The sequence below is a fragment of the Carcharhinus amblyrhynchos genome, unplaced genomic scaffold (genome assembly GCF_965287045.1).
Source record: "Carcharhinus amblyrhynchos unplaced genomic scaffold, sCarAmb.v2.hapA scaffold_75, whole genome shotgun sequence".
In the NCBI taxonomy this organism is placed as follows: Eukaryota; Metazoa; Chordata; class Chondrichthyes; order Carcharhiniformes; family Carcharhinidae; genus Carcharhinus; species Carcharhinus amblyrhynchos.
Genome location: NW_027649815.1, coordinates 114,489 through 140,614, shown reverse-complemented (window position 1 = coordinate 140,614; position 26,126 = coordinate 114,489). Strand labels below are relative to the sequence as shown.

The 26,126-nt window shown below is 43.2% G+C and overlaps 1 protein-coding gene across 11 annotated transcripts in view; it reads left to right on the top strand.

Moving 5' to 3' along the window:
• Positions 1–26,126, top strand: part of LOC145337795 (ryanodine receptor 1-like) — a 448,949-nt gene that overhangs the window by 322,778 nt on the left and 100,045 nt on the right. For 6 of the 11 annotated variants that reach the window (XM_080182643.1, XM_080182645.1, XM_080182640.1 and 3 more), the window contains 6 exons: positions 1,614–1,631; positions 8,026–8,196; positions 9,840–9,899; positions 11,762–11,899; positions 14,245–14,357; positions 19,432–19,528. In XM_080182643.1, the coding sequence (XP_080038769.1) occupies positions 1,614–1,631; positions 8,026–8,196; positions 9,840–9,899; positions 11,762–11,899; positions 14,245–14,357; positions 19,432–19,528 (597 nt within the window). The remainder of the gene's footprint in view (positions 1–1,613; positions 1,632–8,025; positions 8,197–9,839; positions 9,900–11,761; positions 11,900–14,244; positions 14,358–19,431; positions 19,529–26,126) is intronic. The other 5 variants (XM_080182647.1, XM_080182646.1, XM_080182648.1 and 2 more) reach the window with 1 other exon arrangement.

Here is a 26,126-nt window from a genome sequence, read left to right as displayed (position 1 = left end):
TCTCTCCACAGGTGCTGTCTGGGCTGCTGAGTATTTCCAGCATTTTCTGTTTTTATTTCAGATTATTAGCATCCACAGTATTCTGCTTTCTGATGTGGCACCATGGACTTTGTTCTAGTAGCGCTTGTCAGAGGAACTGTCATTCTTGCAGTATTTAGAACTGAATGCCAGTTGGAGGGTGAGATGTCAGGTGGGAACCAGGCACTGCTTGCTTAGTCTTTCTTGACTGCCTGGCTGTAACCCAGTCCCTCTCTGCCTGCACCCTCTTAAGCTGCAAGTTGACTTCATCCAAAGAATATGCTATTCACATAGCTCTCAACCTCAGATGCACTGCAGTGACACCTGCTCTACAGTGGATCGCTAAAACTAGAGTTTCAGTAGACGAAACTTCCTAAACATATGGCTCTTTCATCAGAGTTCCCACATGGAACAGGATGCACACTCCGCCAGACTGAGATGCCCTGCCTGCCTCCATCAATAGTGAATCTTGCTAGGTGAGACATGAAAGTGTGGTGATTCGAGCAGTGGCTGAAACTATTGGTGCACTTGGTAAGAAATGGCATTCCAAGATGTATTCACTTGGCCAACATATGAAGCCATTGAACTTCTTCAGCATTGTCTCCAGGTTATCAGGGGCTTGGCTGCTAGTGTTCACCCCCACGGCCAGATTTTCCTTTACAACCACAACTCTTAAGCTCTTGCTCCAACAACGTTCACAACCTTACCTTCAAACTTTTCAGCGAAAGTACACAGTTATGATTTTGTGTACGCTACTGATGCATCTAGCTCAAATGAATAGATTGGTTAGCCTTGAAATGTTTATTAAAATGAGTCAGCATCACGAAAGGTGATATGTTGCCTACTTTGCAGTCAGTGAGTCGGGAATAATTGTGATTCTGATCCAAACACCTATTTTCAGAGTTCTCCAATTTAACCCCTAGATTTTTTAGCTGTTGTGCCCAGAGTTGAAATGTCTTCTAATACTGCAGGACATGCACTTAAGTTGAGAGGGGGGGTAAGCTCAAAGGAGAGTGAGAGGCAAGTTTTTTTTTACACAGAGAGTGGTAGGTGTCTGAGACAAGCTACCAGGGACGGTGATGGAGGCAGACGTTTAAAGGGTTTTTAGATAAGCATATGAATGTGCAAGAAATAGAAGGATATAGACTAAGGGCAGGCAGAAGGAATTAGTTTAATTTGATGTCACGTTCAGCGCAACATTGAGGGCCGAAGGGCCTGTTTCTGTTCTGTGTTTTGTGTGTGTTCTACAACGCGAATATGTTCACAAGGAAACAGCTGTATGTTCTTTTAAAATCCTTGCATCTAATCATGTCATTATCAGGAGAAATAAATCAACACTTTTAGCAAAGGTCACACTCCTATTAAGTTATTCTTCCTTTTGTAATTATATGTCCTACAAGAGCCCACCCAAACAGCAATGTGTTTCTATGTTTTTGGTGAAAGTTCTGCATTTCAATTGATATATTGAAATATATATTGATATATTTAACTATACCTGTGCTGTGGTTTGGAAATAAGTGAATTCACTAATAATCTGCTAATTTCGTATCTTTTTTCTGGCATATTGATATCTGCGGTCGTGTCTGCCTGAATAGGCTGGAGAGGATGGACAGGTCAGAGGGCATGATGATCTAAATGTGCATCCGCTGTGCAGCTAGCTTCGCACTGCTGATGGCATTCCCCCAGATTCTCCTGCTAAGGCCCTCTGATTAGCCGTGCTGTTTTAGTTTCTATCACCAGGCTCATGGAATCAGGCAGAGCTTGATTGACTAAAACAACAACTTTGTTACATTTCTATCATTTAGATTTTGATCTGAAGGCTGCTGGCATTCGCTGGTTTAAATTTGCTCTGGGAATCCAAAAAATTGTTATTCAGGCACCGCTGTCTTAATTAAGCCAACTTCAGACTGGTGACAGAATAGACTTAGTGTGACTTGCTATACAATGTTAGGCTTAGAGGCATCGGCCACTGGCAAGCAAGTTAAGAATAGCTCTGAAGTCTTGAACAATCCTTCTTGTCCGTTTTTAATTAATGGATCGGAAGGAATATGAAACTTGTAATGATATGCGAAAGCCACTTGCAGGTGTTGAGTAATGCCCTAATTGTCAGCGCTAGCATGTTGCTTTCATATAGTAGCACAATTACAATGTTTTCCATGTCAGGCTTTTTCTAAAAATGTGTTTACCTCACCAAGGTCCGAGTTAAAAATTACTGCTGGCAACAAAAATAATCACAGATAAATTTGTAAGTAACAAGATATAAAATTACTGATTCGGCAGTTAGAAATCCACTTGTACATTCATCCCTGTGGTCTTGTGGAACCCCAAGGTTGCGTTTCAGTTCAAAATAAAAAAAACAGTAAATTCTGGAAATACTCCAAAATCAGTGGGGAAAATTCTCCCATTCCACCCGCCACAGGGATTGTAGCAGATGGGAAGCGAGGACCACATAAAGGTCCTTTGACCTCGAGCTGGGTTCTCCAGTTTTGGGGCTAGAGTGGTTGGAAGATCCCAGCCAGTATCTTGAAGGAAAAAGAGTTAGTATTTCAGGTCAGTGACCTTTCAGAGAACATTTCAATTTGCTGATTGTTTTTAGAATCCCTACAGTGCAGAAGAAGGCCATTTGGCCCGCCCAGTCTGCACTCCCACCCAGGCCCTATTGCCATAACCCCAAGTATTTACCCTGCTAATCCCCCTGACACGACGGGGCAATTTAGCAAGGCCAAATCCCCTAACCTGCACATCTTTGGATACGAAGGGGCAATTTAGCATGGCCAATCCCCCCAAACCTGTACATCTTTGGACACTAAAGAGGCAATTTAGCATGGCCAATCCCCCTAACCCACACTCTTTGGATACTAAGGGGCAATTTAGCATGGCAATCCTCCAAACCCACTCATCTTTGGACACTAAGGGGCAATTTAGCATGGCCAGTCCACCTAACCTGCACATCTTTGGACACTAAGTGGCAATTTAGCATGGCCAATCCACCTAACCCACACATCTTTGCATCAATTTATAAACTTGCATATTTTCAAAATTCATAAGCTTCCCTTCATATTTACATATTTGTTTCATTTACTTCCCTGAAATGTTATATATATTGATGATACAAAGTTGATTTGTGTTGGAGATTGGCTTTGGAAAGTAAGCTGAGTCATTATCATTCGTATTGCTCTCCTGCCAAAAGAAAACGATGTATGCTGTAGATCTAACGTTGCAGTGGAAAAGGTGAAACCCGAATGTTGACCCTAAGTCCATCCTCACACTGGGGGAACCCAGCCCTGCCTTTAATTTTGGGCTGTATCACTGGCACTAACCTGCAGGCACATCTCAGCAGATGAGGCTGGAGAGGACCCCAGGCTAGGGGCTGGCTGAGATTGGGAGCACTCCTGTTCCCAGGTTCCTCAGGAACTAATTTTTTTCGTAACTTTTTCGCAACATACCTTTAGTGGCAGGCTGCTAGGACACTGAGTGGTAAAAGTGATCCTCAACAGCCAATAGGCCTAATATCTTTGAGGCCGGTCACCTGTTTTAGCTTGGGATTACAACAGGGAGTTTAACAGTGTTGTGTTTCCTTCCATTCCCCATTGATGAAGTGGCTTTTCTTTTTTTTAATTCATTGGTGGGACATGGGCATCACTGGCTAGCAAGTATTTATTGCCATCCTAGTTGCCCGAAGGCAGTTGAGAGTCTACCATATTGCTGTGGCTCTGCGGTCACATGTAGACCAGACCAGGTAAGGATGGCAGATTTCCTCCCGGAGGCACAGTGGTTAGCACTGCTGCCTCACAGCTCCAGGGACCTGGATTCGATTCCCAGCTTGGGTCACTATCTGTGCAGCATCTGCATGTTCTCTCTGTGTCTGCGTGGATTTCCTCCGGCTGCTCAGTTTCCTTCCATAGTGCAAAGATGTGCTGGTAAGGTGCATTGGCCATGCTAAATTCCTCCACAGGCGTTGGATATAGCATTTTTACAGTAACTTCATTGCACTGTTGACGTAAGCCTACTTGTGTCTAATAAATAAACTTTAACTTTACTGAACCCGATGGGTTTTTCCGACAATCGACAATGGTAGTCAGTAGATTCTTAATTCCAAATGTTTTTTATTGAATTCAAATTCAAACATCTGCCGTGGTGTGAGTCGAACCCAGGTCCCCAGAACATGAGCTGAGTTTCTGGATTAATAGTCGAATGATAACACCACTAAGCCATCGCCTCCCCAATTTGTGCAGAATTTAATTGCACTCGAATGAGGAAGGTGACACCTATAGCAAATTGATCTTCCATTTTTGCCACAGAATCAGACGCAAGTTCCCCAAAAGAACAGTGCAGAATTATTTATTCCACACACCTGCATTGCTCTGACCTTTCTCAATGAAACTACTGATTTACTGTTTACTTAACATAAATACATCAATCTGAAGTTGCTTTTATACCACAAGCCTGCATCTAATGTCTTAGTCTGGACTTTAGTTTTAAAGATAACCTTCTCCCCTTCTGTCCCATTATTTCATTTGAATGTGAAGTTGTTAAAAAATGCAAAATGCATTAGAGTGGGAGCAAATCCCAGCTCCTTATAGTTAAAGTAGAAAGTAGACTACTGCTTTAGTTCTATATAAAACTGTATAAAATATATGATGCTAGTGAATGCTTCAGGATTTGAAAACATTGCAAATAACCATCGATAAGCCATCCAAAAACATAAGCTTGGATAGATTACTGCCTAGCAGTTCAGGTGAATTGTGCCAGTTAGACTGAAATTGCAATGTACAATTATAGCATGCGAACAGGATACAACAAAAGGGTGAATGTTGTTAAAATGCCAGAGGAAACTTCATATAAGTATGCTAATGCATTTGGAGGTCACTGTTGTGCAGGATGATTTGACTCCTAATTAAATTTATTTATGAGAGAGAAAAAATAATTGTGAAATGGCTCAATAAAACTGCTGATCAGGTCAGATTTTAGTGCTTTTAAATCTAAGCGTGATCTAAATTGACCTTAATGGTAGAATGTTCTGGCTTTTGTTTTATATGCAATTCTAGTTAATCTGTGTGATTAAATTTTGCAAATTAGAGATTGGGCACAGTGGATAGCACTGCTGCCTCACAGCACCTCAGATCCAGATTCAATTCCCGACTTGGGTCACTCTCTGCGCGGAGTCTGCACATTCTCCCCATGTCTACGTGGGTTTCCTCCGGGTGCTCCGGTTTCCTTCCACAGTCTGAAAGACATGCTGGTTAGGTGCATTGGCCAAGCTAAATTCTTCCTCCGTGTACCTGAACAGGCGTCGGAGTGTGGCAACTAGGGATTTTCATAATAACTTCATTGCAGAGTTACTTATGACAGTAATAAACAAATTAAACTTTAAACTTTACTGTGCTATAATGATATTCTTAACAGCCAGCGTGTCATTTGAGTGCCATTCATCACTGTAACAATAAATAGCAATAATCATGATCAGTTCAAAATGGCGCAGAAAAAATTTAATGGTGAAACTTGGATTAAACGTGTTCATCAACAAAGAAAAATAAACAGGGTTAAAAATAACCCTTAATACAATGATTAATACACCATAACAGCTTTGACATGCCTATAGTGCACAAAATGCATAATAGGGAATTGAGAGGAGGTCAGCTTTGAATTTTTTTAATACTTTCCCTGGTTCTAACCACAGTTAGATTTGACAATAAAAGACAATGCTGGAAACGCACAGAAAGTCTGTTAGCATCTGAAAATGAAAGGTAACATCCCATGTCTTTCCTATATTTTCTGTTTTCCCTTCAGATTTTCAGCATTCGTATCAAAATTAGCTAGAACCAGGAGTGCAGGAGTTAAAATAAGGATAGTTTTTATCTCATTGGAACTGTCCAGCAGTTTAACCTGGGACTCAGGTGGGCATATGAGGCCTTTGCCCCAGCAAAGTGAGAACCAGATAAATATTCAGAGGTTTGGTCAGGTGGCATTACTCGGACCATGAAATTTTCACCCTGTGTCTTGCACACGGTGACACTCACACTGGGAAACTTGGTGTCAGGAGAATTCAGGGCCACTTGAGATCCAGTAAGTTTAAGTTCTCGTATATTGTAAATAGTTCACTTGCGAGCCAGGGGGGAGCGGGAGTGCTTCCCTAGGCGCCACAAGAAACCATGAGCCGCCCCTGCTTCAGGCTTGCTCCCAGTTCCTGATCATAATCACTTGCCACAACTTTGCACTGCCTCCAGGCTCAGGCAGAAGACTCTCCTGAAATATAGCAGTGATGCCCAGTGTTAAAAATGGCCAAGCGCTCACATGATTGCAGCATATTCCGCACCCCCTGTGCTACATTGTGCCTTAAAATTGGGGCTATTGGCATGAGAATTAAAAAGCAGCAATGTTGTGAACTAATGCAGTATGTGCTTGTACAGACCAATCAGGTCCTTGGTTTGACTTGTGTACACACATATATATGCCTTTGTTTTTAATTCGAAAGGTGTTTTGAGTGGCTGGGTAGCAAGGTGAGTTGGAAACATCAACTGCTGCAGAAATTAGGCACAGGCTATTTGAGCTCCTGATTATCATTAATGGAATGAGCAAGAAGTGGGTGGGAAGCTGCCACTAACCAGTGGGAAATCAGCCAGGCCATTGGCCCATGATAGAGGGTAGGAATTTATGGCCTTGCATGTCCTGAAACCAAGGTCAATGGACCTTTCCATTGTCTGGCAGTCGCCTGCTCTAGTTCCCATGGTGGATGGGACAGTAGAATCTGAGGGGGCGCATGACTGATTTTCCGTTCAAAAAGGGAGGGAAATTTAAGGCAGGAGAGACCCAAGCTTTGCTGTGGTGCTTGAAGGAACACCTACTGCTCCCACACTCAGAAAGGAAATAAAGACGTTTCCCTTTTTTGTGGCCGGCTCTCTAACTGAGTCCTTTTCTGACCTGCGTTGAATAAAAGCTGTAACAGATTCCCCAGTCTGGCTGAATTTGCTTGTAGACCTATTCCGTTAGCTGATCTCATCCCATGTATATATCTCAAAGCTCCTGGCACTCGGAAAATGAGAAGAGTTCCTGCTCCAATTAATTTTCTCTGATCTTTTGCTGGAAAGTATGGTCATCAAATAAGGACTGGTTCAGGCTCAGTTGTTGTGCTTCTATTGCTAAATAATCCAGTGGTGCTCACTTTGGGGGCTTATATATGAAGCCTGGCACTTGGGATGAGACATTGGAGAGAGAGGTTGGCACCTGTGGGGATGTGGCACTAATCAGTACCTTCAGTAGATCCAGGAGAAAACAGCAGAGGAACAAAATAGTCTCCTCTCTTCACCAAAGTTGCAGGTGTTTAAAGTCTATGTTATGCCCATACTCTGAGTGAATGCATGTACAAGATTGTGTGAATATAAACAGGGGTTCAGATAGGATATTGTTGCTGACGTTTCGGGAAATTTTGGAAACCAAAGCTTCTATTCAGGTTTTGTAAGTAATCCAGTGGTAAATTTATAATATTTAGTCAAAACTTGAATGTATTCGTGACTCAAATTCTTATCTTAAGCCCTGTGTAAATATATTTATTCTATGGGCATTGTTGTTATATTTGCAGTTACTGTGAAGGATATTGGCCAACAATTAAGGTAAAAATGTTACACCCATATGAAAACATCACCTAACAGCATCTCATGATGATTTAATCCCAAATAAACATTACTTACAAAATGTATAGAGTATTATCCCAGCTAATGGTTAAATTTTGTGCTTAACCTTCAGTTACATTTGATTGTTGAAGGACATCTACGTTCATGAAAGGGCAATCATCACTGGTTCAATATCCTGTATATTTTTCAAATGTAACACCAATTGGGGATGTTTCATGAGAATATATCTGTGTGCTCAAGAATCCGTTTTTGATAACATACCTTTGCACCTGCAACTTGGAATTTTGTGCCTTAGTATCCGTTACCTGATGAAGGATGTTGCATATAATTTGAATGTGACCTTTTTTTTGTAAACCATTTTCACTGTTAACTTCAGTCTGGAGGGTCTGACCAGGAGAGAACAAAAAAGCAGAAGAGAGGTGACCGTTACTCCGTTCAGACATCACTAATTGTAGCAACCCTTAAAAAAATGCTTCCCATTGGCCTGAACATGTGTTCACCTGCTGATCAAGAGCTGATTAACATAGCCAAGACAAGATATGCCTTGGTAAGTGATGAATTTTCAGGTAGTTAACAGTAATTTGATTTGATTTCTTATTGTTGCATGTATTGGGATACAGTGAAAAGTATTGTTTCTTGCACTATACAGACAAAACATACCGTTCATTGAGTACATAGGTGAGAAGGAAAGGAGAGAGTGCAGAATATAATGTTACAGTCATAGCTAGGGTGTAGAGAGAGATCAACTTAGTGCAAAGTAGGTCCATTCAAAAGTCTGATGGCAGCAGGGAAGAAGCTGTTCTTGAGTCGCTTGGAACTTGACCTCAAACTTTTCTATCTTCTTCCCAACAGAAGAAGGTAGACGAGGGTATGTCTGGGGTATGTGGGATCTTTGATTATGTTGAATGCTTTTCCAAGGCATGATGAACTGGACTACTTTCACATTTCTTTGTAGCCCCTTATGATCTTGGGCAGAGCAGGACCCATACCAAGCTGTGATACATCAGGAAAGGATACTTTCTGTGGTGCATCTTTAAAAATTGGTGAGAATCAGAGCAGACATGCCAAATTTCCTTAGCTCCCTGAGAGACGTTGGTGGGCTTTCTGTTGGGGAGGAAGTTCCAGGATTCTGACCCAATAACCATAAGTCTGCACGGTGTGCTATTCGGAGATGGTTCCATCCATGTACTACCCTTGTCCTTCTGATGGTAGAGATTTGCAAAACCTCGACACAGTTAAAGATTTTCTACAGTTTGGTATTTATAGCAAGATCATAAACTAATTCTTCACAGTTTAGTCAGAACAAGATCTTTATGAAGATAAAGATATGTAAAACAAGAAGTAAGGTATCAAATAGGATAACTGTATGTGGATATTGGGAGTAGGAACACATTAGGCTAAGTTATGGTACCTGATGCTGTTGATTTACCACTGTCCAGATTTTTACAGGAAGAATGATCACTTGAGCAAGGTACTAAAGTTCACCCTGCAAACAACATAGTTGGCATCTTCTGAGGAGAAGGAGAGACAGCTGAGGTTAATTTATGGGGCATTGAATGTTTCCAGCATTATTAATGTTGCAGTTAAAGCTATAGCTTTATACCCAGAAAAGTACGTTGTATATTAAATCCATCAGTCAGAGATAATCATTGCAGAGCCAAGCTTGCAGCAGGTCAAAGATTTGGCACAGCAATGTTGCAACCTTCTCTCTACTCAGTGTTCTACTGTATCTGCAGGTTTGTGAATCAACTTTTTCTACATCCCAAAACAAAAACTCAAGTGCTTAATGCACATGTGTGCAAAACTTGGTGCTAAATGCCTAATGGAGTGAAGAATTTTAGATTTCAAAGTCACGATTAGATCATAAACTATATTTTGTGTGGAGAATGTCCAAGAGAAAATGTCTTCAGTCCCTGACAGAAAGTGAAGTTATTTTTAACTTGGACATTCTAAATTTTAATGCTTTGCTGTAACACTGACCTACTCTCCAAAAGAGAAAATGGTGAAAAGTCTCAGCAGTCTGGCAGCACCTGTAAGAAAAGAAAAGTGCTGATGTTTCGAATCCAGATGACCCTTTGTCAAAGCTGCCGATTGCTCAAGCAATCTTCTCTTTTGGTTTCAGATTCCAGCATCTGCAGTAATTTGCTTTTATCCTAACCTACTCTCTCTCCTTTCTTGCAATCCTGACAGAAAGATACAGATGAAGAAGTACAAGAGTTTCTTCAAGAAAATCTACACTTGCAAGGAAAGGTAAAATAATTTTTTTATTATTATGCATTTGTGGGACATGGGCATCACGGGTGCCCAACGTTTATTGTCCATCCCTAGTTGACCTTGGAAGGCAGTTGAGAGTCAACCACATTGCTATGACACTGGAATCACATGTAGGCCAGACCAGGTAAGGAGGATAGATTTCCTTCCCTAGCGGTTTTTCCAACAATTGACAATGGAGATCAGTAGATCCTTAATTCCAAATTATTTTTTATCAAATTCAAATTCCACCGTCTGCTGTGGCAGAATTCGAATCCCGGTCCCCAGAATGTTAGATGAGTTTCTGGATTAATATCTGGCGATAATACCATTAGGCCATCGCTTGCCTTTCAAAGTGAGGAAAAAAGACCATTCATTTGTTATCATCAGTAAGACTCAGTTTTTTCAATCTCCAGATAGCTATAAGTTCTAAAATTAATTGTAATCAATCACCTATGATAGATTTTCCTGTAACTTTAGTGAGTGCCTTTGCATCATCTGCATCGAATGCATTGGCAAAATTGCCAACTATAACTGAACGTACCATATTTTCTATCCCATTAGTTTATGCGCAAAGCACTGGGTGGTGGAACTGGGTGGCACAGTGGTTAACACTGCTGCTTCTCAACACCAGGGACCTGGGTTCAATTCCTGACTTGGGTCACTGTTTGTGCGGAGTCTGCACTTCCTTCCCATGTCTGCATGTGTTAACGCTGGGTGGTCTAGTTTCCCCTCACAGTCCAAAAGACGTGCTGGTTAGAAGCATTGGCCATGCTAAATTCTCCCTCAGTTTATCCAAACGGGTCCCGGAATGTGGCGACTAGGGGATTTTCACAGTAACTTCATTGCAGTGTTAATATAAGCCTACTTGTGACACTAATAAATAAATCTGAACTTAAATGATTGGCAGTAATGATATCCGGTTTATGTTATTGGCTCCATAGAATTAATGTCAACATCTGAACATGAAGGATCTTCACTTCCCTTCCTATGATCTCCATTAAGAAGTGTACAAAGCAAAGTGAAAGAATGTAGAGTTATTGCTTCATTCTCCAACAGAGGAACTGTCCCTCCATCAAAGCTATTTGCAGGAAAAGATTTGTTGGGGGAGTTGAAAGTCACTCAAGAGGAATATAGAGCAGAAAGTGGTGCAACTGGAAAGTTAGACTGATCCCCAGAAGCCAGAATGGTAATAATTGGGGAGAACTTTAACCCACCAAGGTCAGACCTGCAATCTACCCATTTCCAATTGTAACAAGTGGGCAGTATGGTGGCACAGTAGTCAGTACTGCTGCCTCACAGCTCCAGGGACCCAGGTTCAATTCTGTGCGGAGTTTGCAAGTTCTTCCTGTGTCTGCGTGGGTTTCCTCCGGATGCTCCAGTTTCCTCCCACAGACCGAAAGACGTGCTGATTAGGTGGATTGGATGGATTGGCCATGCTAAATTCTCCCTCAGTGCACCTGAACACGCACCGGAGTGTGACAACTAGGGAATTTTCACAGGAACTTCTCTGCAGAGTTAATGTAAGCCTACTTGTAACACTAATAAATAAACTTCAAAAAAAAGAGGAAGTATTTGAGGCTTATTGGAGCGTGAGCTGATTGTATCAACAGTGAACTCTTTGATCTGTGCTGGAGCTGTCAGTCAAAGCAGTTCAAAGTGGTCAGGTAGCATGTGGCTCATTCAGGCTATAAAAGGGAATCCCCTCGTGAAAGTGACATCTCCTGTCACTTGGAGAATTTCAAAGGGGTCTCTTGTCAATCGTCTTCAAAGAATGGTAATCGGGGCTTGGGTTTGGATCAAGCTGTTAAGTAATTGGACATGGAGTAGTAACTTAGTAATTTCATAAATGTGTCTTACAGTGTGAAAATTCTTCAGCCATGCGATGGCAGATGGCGCTGTACAAGGATATGGCTGGCAAGGCTGAAGACAGCAATAATCCTGACAAAATTGTCAAACGAGTGCAGGAAGTCTCTGCTGTCCTGTTTCACTTGGAGCAGGTACAGGCGTCTGTGAGAAATGTGTTTGTGTTCAGTAGCCTGTATTTTGTATGTGTATCCCACACCAAAGATAGTACTTGATGGAAGGTTAGCAATAATTCCTAACCATTGTACCATGCACTTCTAAATGTATTATTAATCTTAAGAGGGTCAGCGTATTGCAATGTTCAGAAAACCATAAAATAGCAAAGAAAACAGTAAAGGTGACATGGTGGCACAGTGGTTAGCACTGCTGCCTCACAGGTTCAATTCTGACCTTGGGCTCTCCCCGTGTCTGCGTGGGCTTCCTCCGGGTGCTCTGGTTTCCTCCCACCCTCCAAAGGAGCATAGTTTAGATGGATTGGCCGTGCTAAATTGTCCCTTACTGTCCCAAGATGTGTAGGTTAGGGGGCTTAATGGGGTAAATACAGGGGGATCGGAGATGCATACTCAATGGGCTGAATTACTGCCTTCTGCTCCGTCTACATCGCCAAATAAATACCAGAGCCAATCTATGCATCAGTAAAGGATAATTAACATAATTAATTTTATTTTCAAATGTATTGAGCTGAATATGATTATGATACTTTGAGTCTGGATTGAAGGTGAAACATTATGATGCACAACACTGGCACCTTTTTGTTTGGTTTCTTGCCACAGTGCCAGCCCGATTGAGCACACAAAAATCTGGCCTACAATATCCCTCAGATTCATCAAAACTATCAGACACCAACTGTCTCTCAACTGCCCTGAAGAAGAGTCACATAGACTTGAAACATTAACTCAGGCCAGAATTCTCCAGCCATTCGTGCCCTGCCGCCATTGCTGTAAGCAAGGACAAAGAATTTGGCGCTCAGCTAGGTCTCCGTTCACTGCAGCGAGACCAGAAAACCCCACTGGGGTGAATGGCCAGAGAATTCCAGCCTCTCTTCCTCTCACCACTGATGCTGCCAGACCTGCTGAGTTGCTCCACCATTTTCAGCTTTTGTCTATCAAACGCTGCTCATGTTATCGTTGTGATGTAAATATCCCTCATCACTCACTGCTGCCAGCACAAGTATTGCTTATTTCAAAGGAGCCAACCTCCCTTGCAATTTCTCTCCAAGCCATTTCAGGTGCTAATATCATCAACCTGTCTCACCTGGGCTGGGCTCAGATTACAAATTATTGAATTAAGTTTAGTTTCTAAAACTAAATAACTAGGATGTCAGGAGATTATCTACAATAAAAGCATTAGATTGGGACAAAGAGACACAAAAGAGGGGGATAACAACTTGTAGAGTGTTTCTAATACACACCGGATACCTCTGAATGACGTCCTCCCACCCCCAGCTTTTTCACCAAAGTTACTTTAAAAAATTGTGCACCCATACGCTAGACAGTGGAGGCAGGTGAGTACTGTGGCAGTGGAAGCAGCTTGAGGGCAATGATTGGCCACTTATGACCCTCTATAGACCTAAGGGCAGGATGAGTAGTGGATGACATTACCCACTCCCTGGGTCAGGAAGTGGGCAGGAAGGCGGTGGACTAGCCACTTGACATATTTTCTGTCAATTCCAATGCCAATGATTTATTATTGTCACATGTATTGGGATATAGTAAAAAGTGTTTTTTTTCTTGTGCGTTATACAGACAAAGCATACCGTTCACAGAGAAGGAAAGGAAAGCGTGCAGAATGTAGTGTAACAATCATAGCTAGGGTGTAGAGAAAGAACAATTTAATGCGAGACAGGTCCATTCAAAAGTCTGATGGCAACAGGGAAGAAGCTGGTCTTGAGTTGGTTGGTACGTGATCTCAGACTTTTGTATCTTTTTCCCGACGGAAAAGGGTGAAAGAGAGTATGTCCAGGGTGCGAGGGGTCCTTAATTATGCTGGCTGTTTTTCCAAGGCAGCAGGATGTGTAGACAAAGTTAATAGATGGAACGGTGTTTGACTGATGGACTGGGCTTCATTCATGACCCTTTGTAGTTTCTTGCAGTCTTGGACAGAGCAGGAGCCATACCAAGCTGTGTATATTGAGAAAGAATGCATTCTATGATGCACTTGTAGAAGTTCGATGCGGTGCCTTAAGTCTTGTTTCTTCCATGTTTAATGGAAGAAATGTGGTTCCAAATTAGTAGAAATGCCCACTTTTGAGGGCATACCAGCTACTTAAAATTATATGACAGTATACGTTTGCCACACATTGTTACTCCCCCAAATACTGTGATAGATTCTGTGCTTATTGCCTATGAAAGGACATTAAATCTCACCATGGTGCTGCATCTATTGCGGTGGGTGGTGCATTGACCAGATTCGGGGGGAACATGTGCATTTTATATAATTTGTCACATCAGTAACACGTTGGAACTTATTCGTTGCTTAGACAGAACATCCTTTCAAGTCCAAGAAGATGGTTTGGTACAAGCTCTTGTCAAAACAGCGCAGGAGAGCTGTGGTAGCATGTTTCAGAATGACTCCTCTGTATAACCTACCAAGGTGAGCTCGCATGCAATGTAGAAACAGAGAAAAAGCTGTTTGTCCCTCCATGTATCATGCCACTATATGTAATAGATATCCATTTCAAAGTGCTAGTATTAGACTTTCTTTAGTCCAGTAATAATGAAGGAATAATAAATCTAGCCGAACGTTTTTTTAAGAATTATTTCAAGACATTGTTGTGTAATTTGTTTCTGAAAATCATTAGTTCCAGTAAATTAAATCATAGGAGAACATGGTAAATATTGAGGGATAATTTATTCAGTGTTGTGTGCTTTCACAAGACAAGCGAGTCGACCAGAAACTGATACCAAAATAGGCATGCCCTGAAGACTTAGAAACTTCTAGAAAACGTTTACAGTGCCTTTCCCTCCATGATCCAACCTCATATATTTTTTTACAATTTGTTTCAGCAGTGGAATAAAACCCAGACATGTTAATCTTTTCTCATTTAACAATTTTTCATTCAGTGAAAATTACATTTACAAACAAAACTTGTATTGCAGGCAGCTCTTTAGCGATATGTTGCAAGATGTTAATGCCCTGACTTTGATTTATAGTTATTTATACCTGCTGTTGCTGCAGACTACAATGTAAATGTGATGGTGATGCTGTCTATATTTTGTGATGACTGTTGAGGATTTTGAATGCTTTGGGTAGTCTTAAATGGTTAATAGTTAGGTACGGAACCATTTGGTACTCGTTTGTCAATCTTGTGCTATGCCATTAGAATGTTTGGATATGAAATGACCTACCAGCTGCAAGAGAGGTTTTTGAGTCGCAGAGCTACTGCCCCTAACGGATACCTAAGAATGAGAGTCTTTGATGATCGCAACATCCATACTGATAGTAAGATCCTTGTGTGCAGTCGTCCTTACAACTCTTCTGTATGGCTTAGAAACCTGGACTACATACAGATGCCATCTGAAGCCCCAGGTACAATCAATGTTGTTTGAGATGGATTTTTTGTTCAGTTGGAAGGACAGGCGTACTAATATAAGCATCCTTGAAGGAGCCAAGAGTACCTGCGTCAAGGCCGTGATCATCCAACCAACTCTGCTGGGCCAGACTCATGCTTAGGATATCAGAGCTCCAACTGCCAAATCTTCTTCACCCAGCTCAAGGAAGATTCCAGAACAAGAAGAAGCACTTCAAAGACACCCTGAAGGCTCACCTCAAATATTGCAACATGGACATCAATATCTGGGAGACCCTTGCTCAGAAGAAACCTACTTGGAGGAATTTCCTAATCGAAGGGACACAATTCTTTGAGAACATCTGATGGCAAGAGGGAGTTTGGTAAAGGGGAGTGAAAAAAAAATGCCAGCAATCCTGAGACCAAAGACCGAACGCACCTCCCAGAAAGACCTGGCAAGTGTGTGGTCGGAGATACTGGAATGGACTCATCAGCCACGCAATGACCCATAGAAGCCACGAGAAGTGACACGGCATTTCTTAAGTGGGCAATCGCACTCACTAGCGAGTGATTGCCGAAGAAGAAAACTACTGTACATCTGAAATTTGCACTCCATCTCAGTCGAAAATATGAAAGAAAGTAGTTGTGTTTATACCGTGCCTTTTGTGACCTCGGAAACCTAAGGATGACCTAAATGTTTCATTTTGACAAGAACTTACAGAGCGACGTAGTTCACCCCATCATTCACTGCTTCCTCTCTGGCTGACCTTGCGTCTTTGCCAATGCAGGGATGGACTTTCAGCAGCCTGTTTGAATTTACCATATGCTCAGGTGCACAGTAGGATTTGTTTATAATTACCTAATGTCACGTATGACCTGCGTGGCATTTTAAAGAAATGCCTTTAACCTTTTTGAATCTTATGCCTTATAAATGAACCTGAGCAAAGCAATCAGAGGCCGGGAGGGGAGAGGTGGGGGATGGATTTTTACTGATTGTCACAGGCTGATTAAAATCTATTTATGAAAAAAATGCAGTGCGCAACTCAGAGTAAATGTGTAATATCAAGTGAAACCTCAGCAAAATAATGTGGATGCTGGAATCTGAAACAGAAATAGAAAATGCTGGAAAATCTCAGCAGATCCTGTGGGGAGAGAATAGAGCCAACATTTTGATGACCCTTCATCATAGAATCCTACAATGCAAAAGGACGCCATTCAGCCCATCGAGTCCACTGACCACAATCTCACCTAGGCCCTATTCCCATAATCCCAGGCATTTACCCTAGCTAGTCTCCCTGACACTAAGGGGCAATTCAGCATGGCCAATCTTTGGACTGTGGGAGGAAATTGGCGCACCTGGAGCAAACCCAAGCAGACATGGGGTGAATATGCAAACTCCACACTGACAGTGATCTGAGGCTGCGAATCAAACCCAGGTCCCTGATGCTGTAAGGTAGCAATGCTTGCCTCTGTGCCACCTCTGGCAAGTACTTTCTTTCATATTTTCTGCTGAGATGGAGTACAAATTTCACATGTGCAGGAGTCATCTTCTTTGTCATCTGACAAAAGTCATCTAGACACAAAACATCTGCTGTATTCTCTCCCACTGATGCTGTCAGACCTGCTGAGATTTTCCAGCATTTTCTTTTTGTGGCCAAGTGAAACCTGCTGCTCACTGACTTAAGTATAATCATAAGCAAAACCATAGGAGCAGCTTGGAGATTCATTCTGTTGGCAATTTAAAAAAAACAAAACAAAATCAAACAGTTAAATCAGCTCACCAGCAGTGTGCAGTAGTCAGTGTTGGATGTTCCATCCCCCAGACATTTTGCTTTGATTCTGATGAGTTTTCTAACATTTCGATTCAATACTTTGGAGGAAGCACAACCATATTTTAAATTTTGTGTTGCGTTCAGTCGTGTTTGTTTCCTTCCAGTTCCTCAGCAACTCAGCACGCTGATATGCACATGCACTGTTAAAGAATTTACATGTCAGATGTGTGTGGGTAGTGTGGACATTGAAATTAAGGATTGTTTCCTGCAGCTGAATGAAGAGGCCCAAGGAGTACCTGATATTGGATCTCTGATTGTTTTTTATTGAGCTGGCAAGTTGCGGATGGCAGCAGAAACTATTTCTAATCCACTATTTTGTGGTACTTTTAAGCACCTTTATCTAACAAAGCTGGTAGTGGTTATATATTTTTTCGCAAGCACTTGCTGTCCTAAAATTATTCCATGTCTCTTACAAGGCAGTTTTGCAATTAGTCTGTTTAATGCACATAAAGCTGCTTTTGATTTAACAACTTTTAAATGCCCTGTAGATCACTGTTTATCAATATGCTGGTTAAAGTACTTGCTTTGTTACCATAACACACAGGTCAGTGTTGTAACAAAAAATGTTTATCATTCAGGACTTGGCTCTGCTTTTAGAGCTATAGGAGTGAGACTTGAACTTAAGAACGTTAAGAATAATAAAATCAAATATCAAAGTTTTGTTACAATCTTAACACATTTTTTTCTATTGAGTGCATATTGAAAGTGCTTCAGTATTTAACTAAACACCTTTTGCTCATAGTACCCAGTTGTGATTTACGTTGCTGTCTGAACAATTTCTACAATGGTTGTATTGCTCAGAAAAACTTGAAGGTAGAAAATTTATCCTCTTCTCTCAGACACAAAATTAGCTATTACTTCATGAACGCCTACCGAGATCTGTGGCTTCGCAGAGCGTGTGAGGAAACGGACTTTGCAAGTCTAGTGTACTTACTGATGGTAACGTAGACTTTGCGTGACCACCAATGACACTAAATCTTCGTTCGCAGTCCACATGGTTCATTGACAAGCATGTTGTACAATTACTGCAGTACCTGATTGGTCAGAGCTGCAAAATACGGCAGGTGCTGGAATCTGATGTGAAACAGAGACTGCTGAAAAAGCGTAGCAGGTTCAGCAGCTTCTGTAGGGAGAGAAAACAGAGTCAATCGATGAAGGGTCAAAAGGACTTTTTTTTTGTTCATTCATGGGACATGGGTGTCACTGGCTGACCAGGGTTTGTTGCCCATTTCTGATTTCCTTTGACAAGGTGATGGCGACCTGCCTTCTTGAAATGCAACTGAGTGTCTCGCTCAGGCATATTTCCTTCCCTAAAGGACATTAGGGAACCAGATAGATTTTTCCAACAATCGACAATGGATTCACGGCCATCAGTAGATTCTTAATTGCGGATGTTGTTTGTTAAATTCAAATTCCACCAACTGCCATGGCAGGTTTCAAACCCAGGTCACCAGCCCATTAGCTGAGTTTCTGAATTAATAATCTAACTATAACATCACCAGGCCATCACCTCTCTTCAATTTGGAACATTAACTGTTTTCTCTCCTTACAGATGCTGCCCCACCTGCTGAGTTTTTCCAGCCTCCTCTGTCTTTGGTCAGAGAAATTATCCCTTGGTTCTCAATTGGAACACCCACAGTAAAGACAAACTTAGTGGGCAATCCATTTAGTCAGAGTTACTGCAATTAATATGTGGTTTGAAAAACATGAGTGAATGAAAGGCAGAATTCCACCAAGCAGGAAAGAGATGCTGACCTAAATTTTAAAAAAACACACTGAAATGAGTAAGGATTCTAAAAGAAAAATTGGGTAAGTCATAGTGAATTTATAAACTGGTGACACAAAGTATACCCACCATGTAAAATATTCCAACCTTGAAATTGCACATTGAATATTAGCAAGTATTAATGCCACCTTTAAGGTGATGGTTGAATGAATTTCACATGAACGCATTGAGTGCTCAATGGTTGTATTCTCAATGTGCAACTTCAAGACCATCTCTTATCAGTGCCACAATTGAACTGCATAATGATTAACAGAAATGACTAGTGTTTTACACGTTTTGGGTGTAACCTACCTAACTTTTATATAGTTGGCATCTCTGACCGGACACAGTCACATTTATCTGTTGTGGAACAATGCAGAGTTGAGATGGTAAGCCTAAAAACATTGACAGTCTTTGCTTGCCACCTTCCTGTACTCTCTGACCTATCAGCCAAGCAAAATTGTACAAGTGCGATCTCTAACAGTTGTGCGATAAGAGTGTAACCACTAAAGTCGTGTCTTTATTCCCAACCCCTCCTATTTCACTCTTGCCCTTCCTCAGGCACCGTGCATCTAACCTCTTCATCGAAAGTTATAGAAATTCCTGGATTGACACCGAGGAGCATTCGTTTGAGGATAAACTAATAGATGACCTGGCTGTAAGTACTGGTTTCTGTGAGCTGGCGTGCAGCCGTGCTGTACCAGTACGTACAACCCTGTTTCTGCACCATATTCTGTCGCTTGTATTTTTGCGTCAAGTCTGTGGCACAGCCATGCCTTGTCTCCTGTCACTCTGTGTTGCATGACTGGAAACTGGAAATAGCTGAGTCCGTGGAATGAAGCATTCCGTCTGGCAGAGCTGTGATAACGAATGCATTTCAGCTAAGAACTCTTCCACAGCAAAGCCTGTAGCTCATTCTTTCGTTTTACTTTATTCTTCTATCTCCTTGACTCTGCTTCACTTTACTGCCAGAAGAGCCTATTTGACATCTGAAGGGACCAGTTGCACCAGAACCAGAAATTTGTATACCCAGATCCAGTGGATCTGTGTTCACAGTAACAAGAGATCAAAGAATGAAGTGTAAACTGAATGAAGATGATGAATTGATTCAAACTGGATCAAAGCAATGTTATGGATAACAATGACTTAAATAAACTGCAAAGAATCTGTGTGCGCATCAGTTCAATTGGTGTATCTCAATTTGCTTATGCTCCACAAATGGTCTAACCAAAGTAACCCAAGCCATGCTGTTTAGTTTTGAGTTGATAATCACATTTGGGATGATATTATAGTTGCTGCATCTATGTAGTAGCAAGTTTTATGCCTATAATAATGTACTGTGCTGTAATTATGAGGCCTTCACCTTTGCAAAATGATTCATGCTAACCCCATGATCATGTACTCATTAGAAGCCACTCATAGAATCACCCTCATTAATTCTGCAAGAGGACAACTTTTATTTTTACTCATTTTTTAATTCTTTCGTAGTTTGATCTTTTTTCACCTTTTTATTTCCCACAAATGGCCCAAGCCCTGAGTCATAAATTCCTGGAGTGTCACAGAGAGCAGTCAAACTACTAGCAGATTTGGCTTTAAGTGTTGCTTTCTATGAGCCACCCTACAACCATGCGTCTACTTGTATGTGCAACCCTGCCTCGCCTAACATGAATCTCTATCCTTCCCCTCAACATCTACCTTTGCACAATGCTGCGTCTTTGACTTACTTAGCATCACTGCTTCACAAGCAAGGCCATATGCCAAGTCCCTGGACACTTCACATTTTCCCTGTCCTAACCAAAATTACCCATCTCTGGTAAATTAGCACACAAAAAACAGCTGTATGAAAAAAAGTTGACATACAAGTATTGGAGGTGATTCTCCCCAAGATGAACTAAGTGCCCAGCGGGTGGGAATATGGGAGATTTTGATTTCTTCCCTATCACCCCGTTCCTCTCTCTCGCATTAAACCCTAATGCAGAGTGCACAGTGGGTCCCCCCACTTCCCCCCACCAGCACCGATTGGCTCGTCCCCTTTACACTGCCCAGTGGCTGATAGGCAATGCCAGGATGCCTGATGGACACTGCCTGGGTGTTAGGTTGGCACTGCCCAATGGGCACCCCCACTGCCCCTGACCTCACGGGCGGGGAGGGGAATGGCCTCAACAGCCTCTGTCCCCGCCTGCAGGGTGATCATGCCTAGTCTCTTGATCGGGGCCAGCTTTAATCCCCTCTGATGGGGAAACGTTGGCGAGCCTGCAACTATCGTCCTGGGCTCACTAATGATATAGAAATATGAATTTCCATATTTTAATCAGCTTTGTACTGATTTCCGGCGCAAGGCTGATTACATCAAAAAACAGCCTGGAAGACTCGCAGTTGGCTGGATACCAGTCATGAGTCCCACTAAATGCCCCCACTCTGCCAGGATGGGAGTGTCCTGGCTGGACTACCTCTTCTAGCCCTGGCAGACCTGAAGATTACCCATGGCATGGTGATTTCAGGCAGCCCTGTGATCAATTTCTGCATTTCCTGCCTGTCAGCTGTGTAAATTCTGAACCAGCCAGGTCACTTTAACCTCCATGCACCACCCACCGGTCACTTGGCAGGAATTTAAATCATTGCAGCACTCCATTCTGCAGCAGAGATTTTCCTTTCTCCCTGTCAGAAGCTGCAGGTGAAACCAGAGGAGAAGCGATTTCAATTTCACTGGGGTGGGGGTTCCAGTCTGCCCAGCTGTGCACTCAACCCCAGTGTATGCACACTTTGATTTGAAGTTGCTGAGGCTTCCAAGCAAGCAGAAATTGTTGAAACCGTCTTAGGTTGCATTTGAAGCCTTTGATCTTCTTGATTTTCAGAAAGCGTTTGACAAGGTAGCTCACAAGAGGTTATTGCAGAAGGTAAGGGGGCATGGAGTTGGGGGTAGGGTGTTAGCGTGGATAGAGGATTGGTTGTCAAATAGGAGGCAGAGAGTGGGGGTCAACGGGTGCTATTCGGATTGGCGGTTGGTGACTAGTGGAGTGCCCCAGGGGTCGGTGCTGGGGCCTCAGCTATTTACCATTTATATAGATGATCTGGAGGAGGGAACCGAGTGTATGGTGTCGAAATTTGCTGATGACACCAAGATTGGTGGAACGGCAAATTGCGCGGAGGGTGTGGAGAGTCTGCAGAAGGATCTAGATAGGCTGGGCGAATGGGCCAGGAACTGGCAAATGGAATTTAATGTTGGCAAGTGCGAGGTGGTCCACTTTGGTAGGAATAATGGTAGGAAGGACTATTACTTACGTGGCGAAAAACTGCAGCAGGCGACGGTGCAGAGGGACCTCGGAGTCCTCGTGCATAAGTCGCAAAAACCCAGCCTTCAGGTGCAGCAGGTGGTCAGGAAGGCAAATGGGATGCTGGCCTTCATAGCGAGGGGGATTGAATATAAAAGTAGGGAGGTCTTGCTGCAGCTGTATAGGGCATTGGTGAGGCCGCAGCTGGAGTACTGTGTGCAGTTTTGGTCGCCGCACTTACGCAAGGATATTTTGGCCTTGGAGGAAGTGCATAGGAGGTTTACTAGGCTGATACCAGAGTTGAGGGGGTTGAGCTATGAGGAGAGGCTGAATAAACTAGGCTTGTACTCGTTAGAATTTAGAAGAATGAGGGGAGATCTCATTGAGATGTATAAGGTGATGAATGGGATGGATAGGATAGAGGTGGAGAGACTCTTCCCGCTCAGAAAGGACAGTAGGACCAGGGGGCACAGCCTCAAGATAAAGGGGGGGGGGCGGTTTAGAACGGAGTTGAGGAGGAACTTCTTCACTTGGTGAATCTCTGGAATTCTTTGCCCGTTGAGGTGGTGGAGGCTGCCTCGCTAAATATTCTTAAGACGCGGGTTGATGGGTTTTTGATAAGCGAGGGGATTAAGGGTTATGGGGAGAGGGCGGGAATGTGGAACTGAGCCACGACAAATCAGCCATGATCTTATCGAGTGGCGGGGCAGGCTCGAAGGGCTAGATGGCCTACTCCTGCTCCTATTTCTTATGTTCTTATCTGCAACAATGATTGTAGTGCCTCGTAATGGATTTCTGTCATCCTCCAGCCACCTGTGTTTATTTTGATTTCCCTTCACAGTTGACTGCATTGATCCCCATTGATCCCGACCGCGATGTCGACAGAGTCTGATCGTGATTAATGGTCTGTGGTTTCAATCCGAGCTCTCTGCAACCGAGTTTTGCAGGCATGCTGAGGCCCTGTCCCCTGTGTGATGGTGTGAAACAAGCCCCCTTCATTTTTTTTTTGGCAGAGTGTCATATGACCTGCAGAGAAAACTGGCATATTTCTCTGCAGAGAAGCACACTGTTTTCTCACCGGAAGCACTGCTCTGCCATTTTGTTTGGTAAGATTTTGCCCCATGTCTCAAATTATCCACATACTGTATCAAAATGATTTTCTCTAAAAGATATCCGTTTAACTTCCAAATGAATGAAGCAACAATACCTACATCCAACATTTACAGAGAGAGCACTTATCTCACTCTGAGATGCACATGGCCAATCCAGCAGTTTCAAGCCGCATACTGTGTAGATGTAAATCTGACTAAGGTACGAGTTGTAAAAGTGATTTTTTTTTATGCTGATCCCTGTGAAAAGGGAGCCTCTCTTCTGTGCTCATTTAAATTGTGGGGCATGACTCTGCAAGCCCCTTCACCACGGGTATCCTGTTATAGCCACTAAATCTCACAAAAGGACCATAAAGATGGCTCGATTTGGGATCTCCCCTGCCAGCAACATAATCAAGTATGCTATTGTCCCATGGACAGCAGTGAGCACAGTCATTAGCGCTGCTGCCCCTCAGCGCCAGGGACCAGGGTTCAATTTTGGCCTTGGTTCACTGTCTGTTTGGAGTTCACACATTCTCCCCATGTCTGTGTGTGTTTCCTCCAGGTGCCCCAGGTTTCCTCCCACACTCCAAAAATGTGAAGGTTAGGTGGATTGGCCATGCTAAATTGTCCCTTAATGTCAGGTGGAATGGCAGGGTAAATTAATGGGATTACAAGGATAGAATTGGGAATGTGGTCAGTGCAGACTCAATGAGCTAAATGGCCTCCTTCTACACTGTAGGGATTCTATGATTATAATTCTGTGATTCTATTGCCATTTTTAAAGGTGGCACCCTGATATCTGAAGCCAGGAAATTTCCATGAAGTTGAATTAATCTTAATACCATTAGATGTCTTAACACTGTTGCTTCCGGTAGTGTTAAATGCTTATCCTCTGCTGGTATAATATTATGCTAATGGGAATCACCACTGGTTTTCGAAATCCAATGGTAATGATCACACTGGGGGCACAGAGGTGAGAATAACCCTGAGTTCTGAGGGACATAGCAGGGCATTGCCCCGACACTGGCACCCTGGAACTGCTAGGGTAATCTTTGGAGGGGGGATGGGGGGTCTATTCCCTTTGTGTGGAGGAAAGGGGAAAGGAGCGTTCCCCTTACGTGTGGAGGGGAAGGGGGCGTTCCCCTTACGTGTGGAGGGGAAGGGGGCGTTCCCCTTACGTGCGGAGGGGAAGGGGGCGTTCCCCTTACGTGCGGAGGGGAAGGGGGCGTTCCCCTTACGTGTGGAGGGGAAGGGGGCGTTCCCCTTACGTGCGGAGGGGAAAGGGGCGTTCCCCTTACGTGCGGAGGGGAAGGGGGCGTTCCCCTTACGTGCGGAGGGGAAGGGGGCGTTCCCCTTACGTGCGGAGGGGAAGGGGGCGTTCCCCTTACGTACGGAGGGGAAGGGGGCGTTCCCCTTACGTGCGGAGGGGAAGGGGGCGTTCCCCTTACATGGGGGAGGAGGGCCCATTGGTTGATGGAGGAGGATTGTGCTTACATTATGAATGGGAGGGGGGGTGCGGTGACTGTGGAGGTGGGGGGTGGGCACCCTGATTGTTGTTGGTTCAGGCTGGATGGGCAGAATGGCCCGCTCATGCACTTTGGATTCTATGATTCTAAGGTGTGAGATGGGTTCCCTGACCATTGAATGGCCAAGGATGTGAGGAGGTTACTCCTCTATGTTTAAGGTTTGGGGTGTTTCCCTTGCCTAATGAAGGCCCAGTTTCTGTAGGGAGGGGAGAAGGCCTTTAACTTTGACATAATCAGTGTCAAATACTCAGTCTATGGCAAGGGAATTCCTCCGTGTGCAACCAAACAGTTCAACAGTATTCATCTGTAGAGGGCATGTTGTAATGTTGAAAAACTAATTTAAAAAGCACGACAGCTGATGTGTAGAATTTTATTCAAATACCAGCTTTCATCTCAGTTACGAGATGTAGTTATGAGAGGAGACATCATACTAGTAAGTGCTGCTTCATCTACAGCAGTGATGGGATTGGAAGGAACAGTGGTGCTTGGGGCATTTGGTCTGGAATGTTTGTATATTTCAGGCACCTTTTTGTCTTTTCCTTTGTTTGTAATTGTTGGAAAGTGAAGTCAGGAGACACATTTAGTAGCTCTGACTGGCACAAGCAGATCAAGTACATAGGTTTCTTATAAATTGGCTTACTTTACTTGAACCCTATCCGGTGATAAACTAGCAAAATCGTGACATCTCATTGGTGTTATATAATATGGCTTAAATTTTAAGCATTAGGCTGTAATTCTAAGTGTGAATTGATCATTTAATGCCCTCCCTAGTGGTGAATTAAGTACCAGATTTTGGGGGCAGGGCAGCATTTAATAAAGAGGTAACTTAGCTGCCTTCCAGCCACTACCCTGATTAAGTCTGTAGTGGGAAACTCCTTCCCACCCCACTGCTAAGCAATGTCCTTAAAAGGGCCCCATCGTGCCACTACCAATTATTGCAGGGTAGCTTGCTGGCTCCCAGGGGATCCCCCGATTATTACTAAAGACACTCAGTGGCCTGATTGAGGGGCCCGGCATCGGGAAGGGGAGTCCGCTGAGAGCTTGCTGAGAACTGACTCTTCCGTGGCCTCCCGACTACCTATCATTCAACCTTTGGTCCTGGGACTCAGGGACAATGCTTGGCTTTGTGCGGATGTCGTGCTGGCAACAGCCAGTGGCATTGTTATTCAGATAGAGTTATTGGCCTCTAATTGGCTCGCAGCTCCTCAGTGGCTAGGACATGCCCTCCGGGTGCCTGATCCCAGGTAAGGCTTACTGCTGTCCATTTAATTGCCTGAGTGATATTTAATACACCGGGCCGGACTCTCACCAACTCTCCAGCCAGTAGGCATGACTCCTGTCACAAGCATCGACTACCACCTATAATG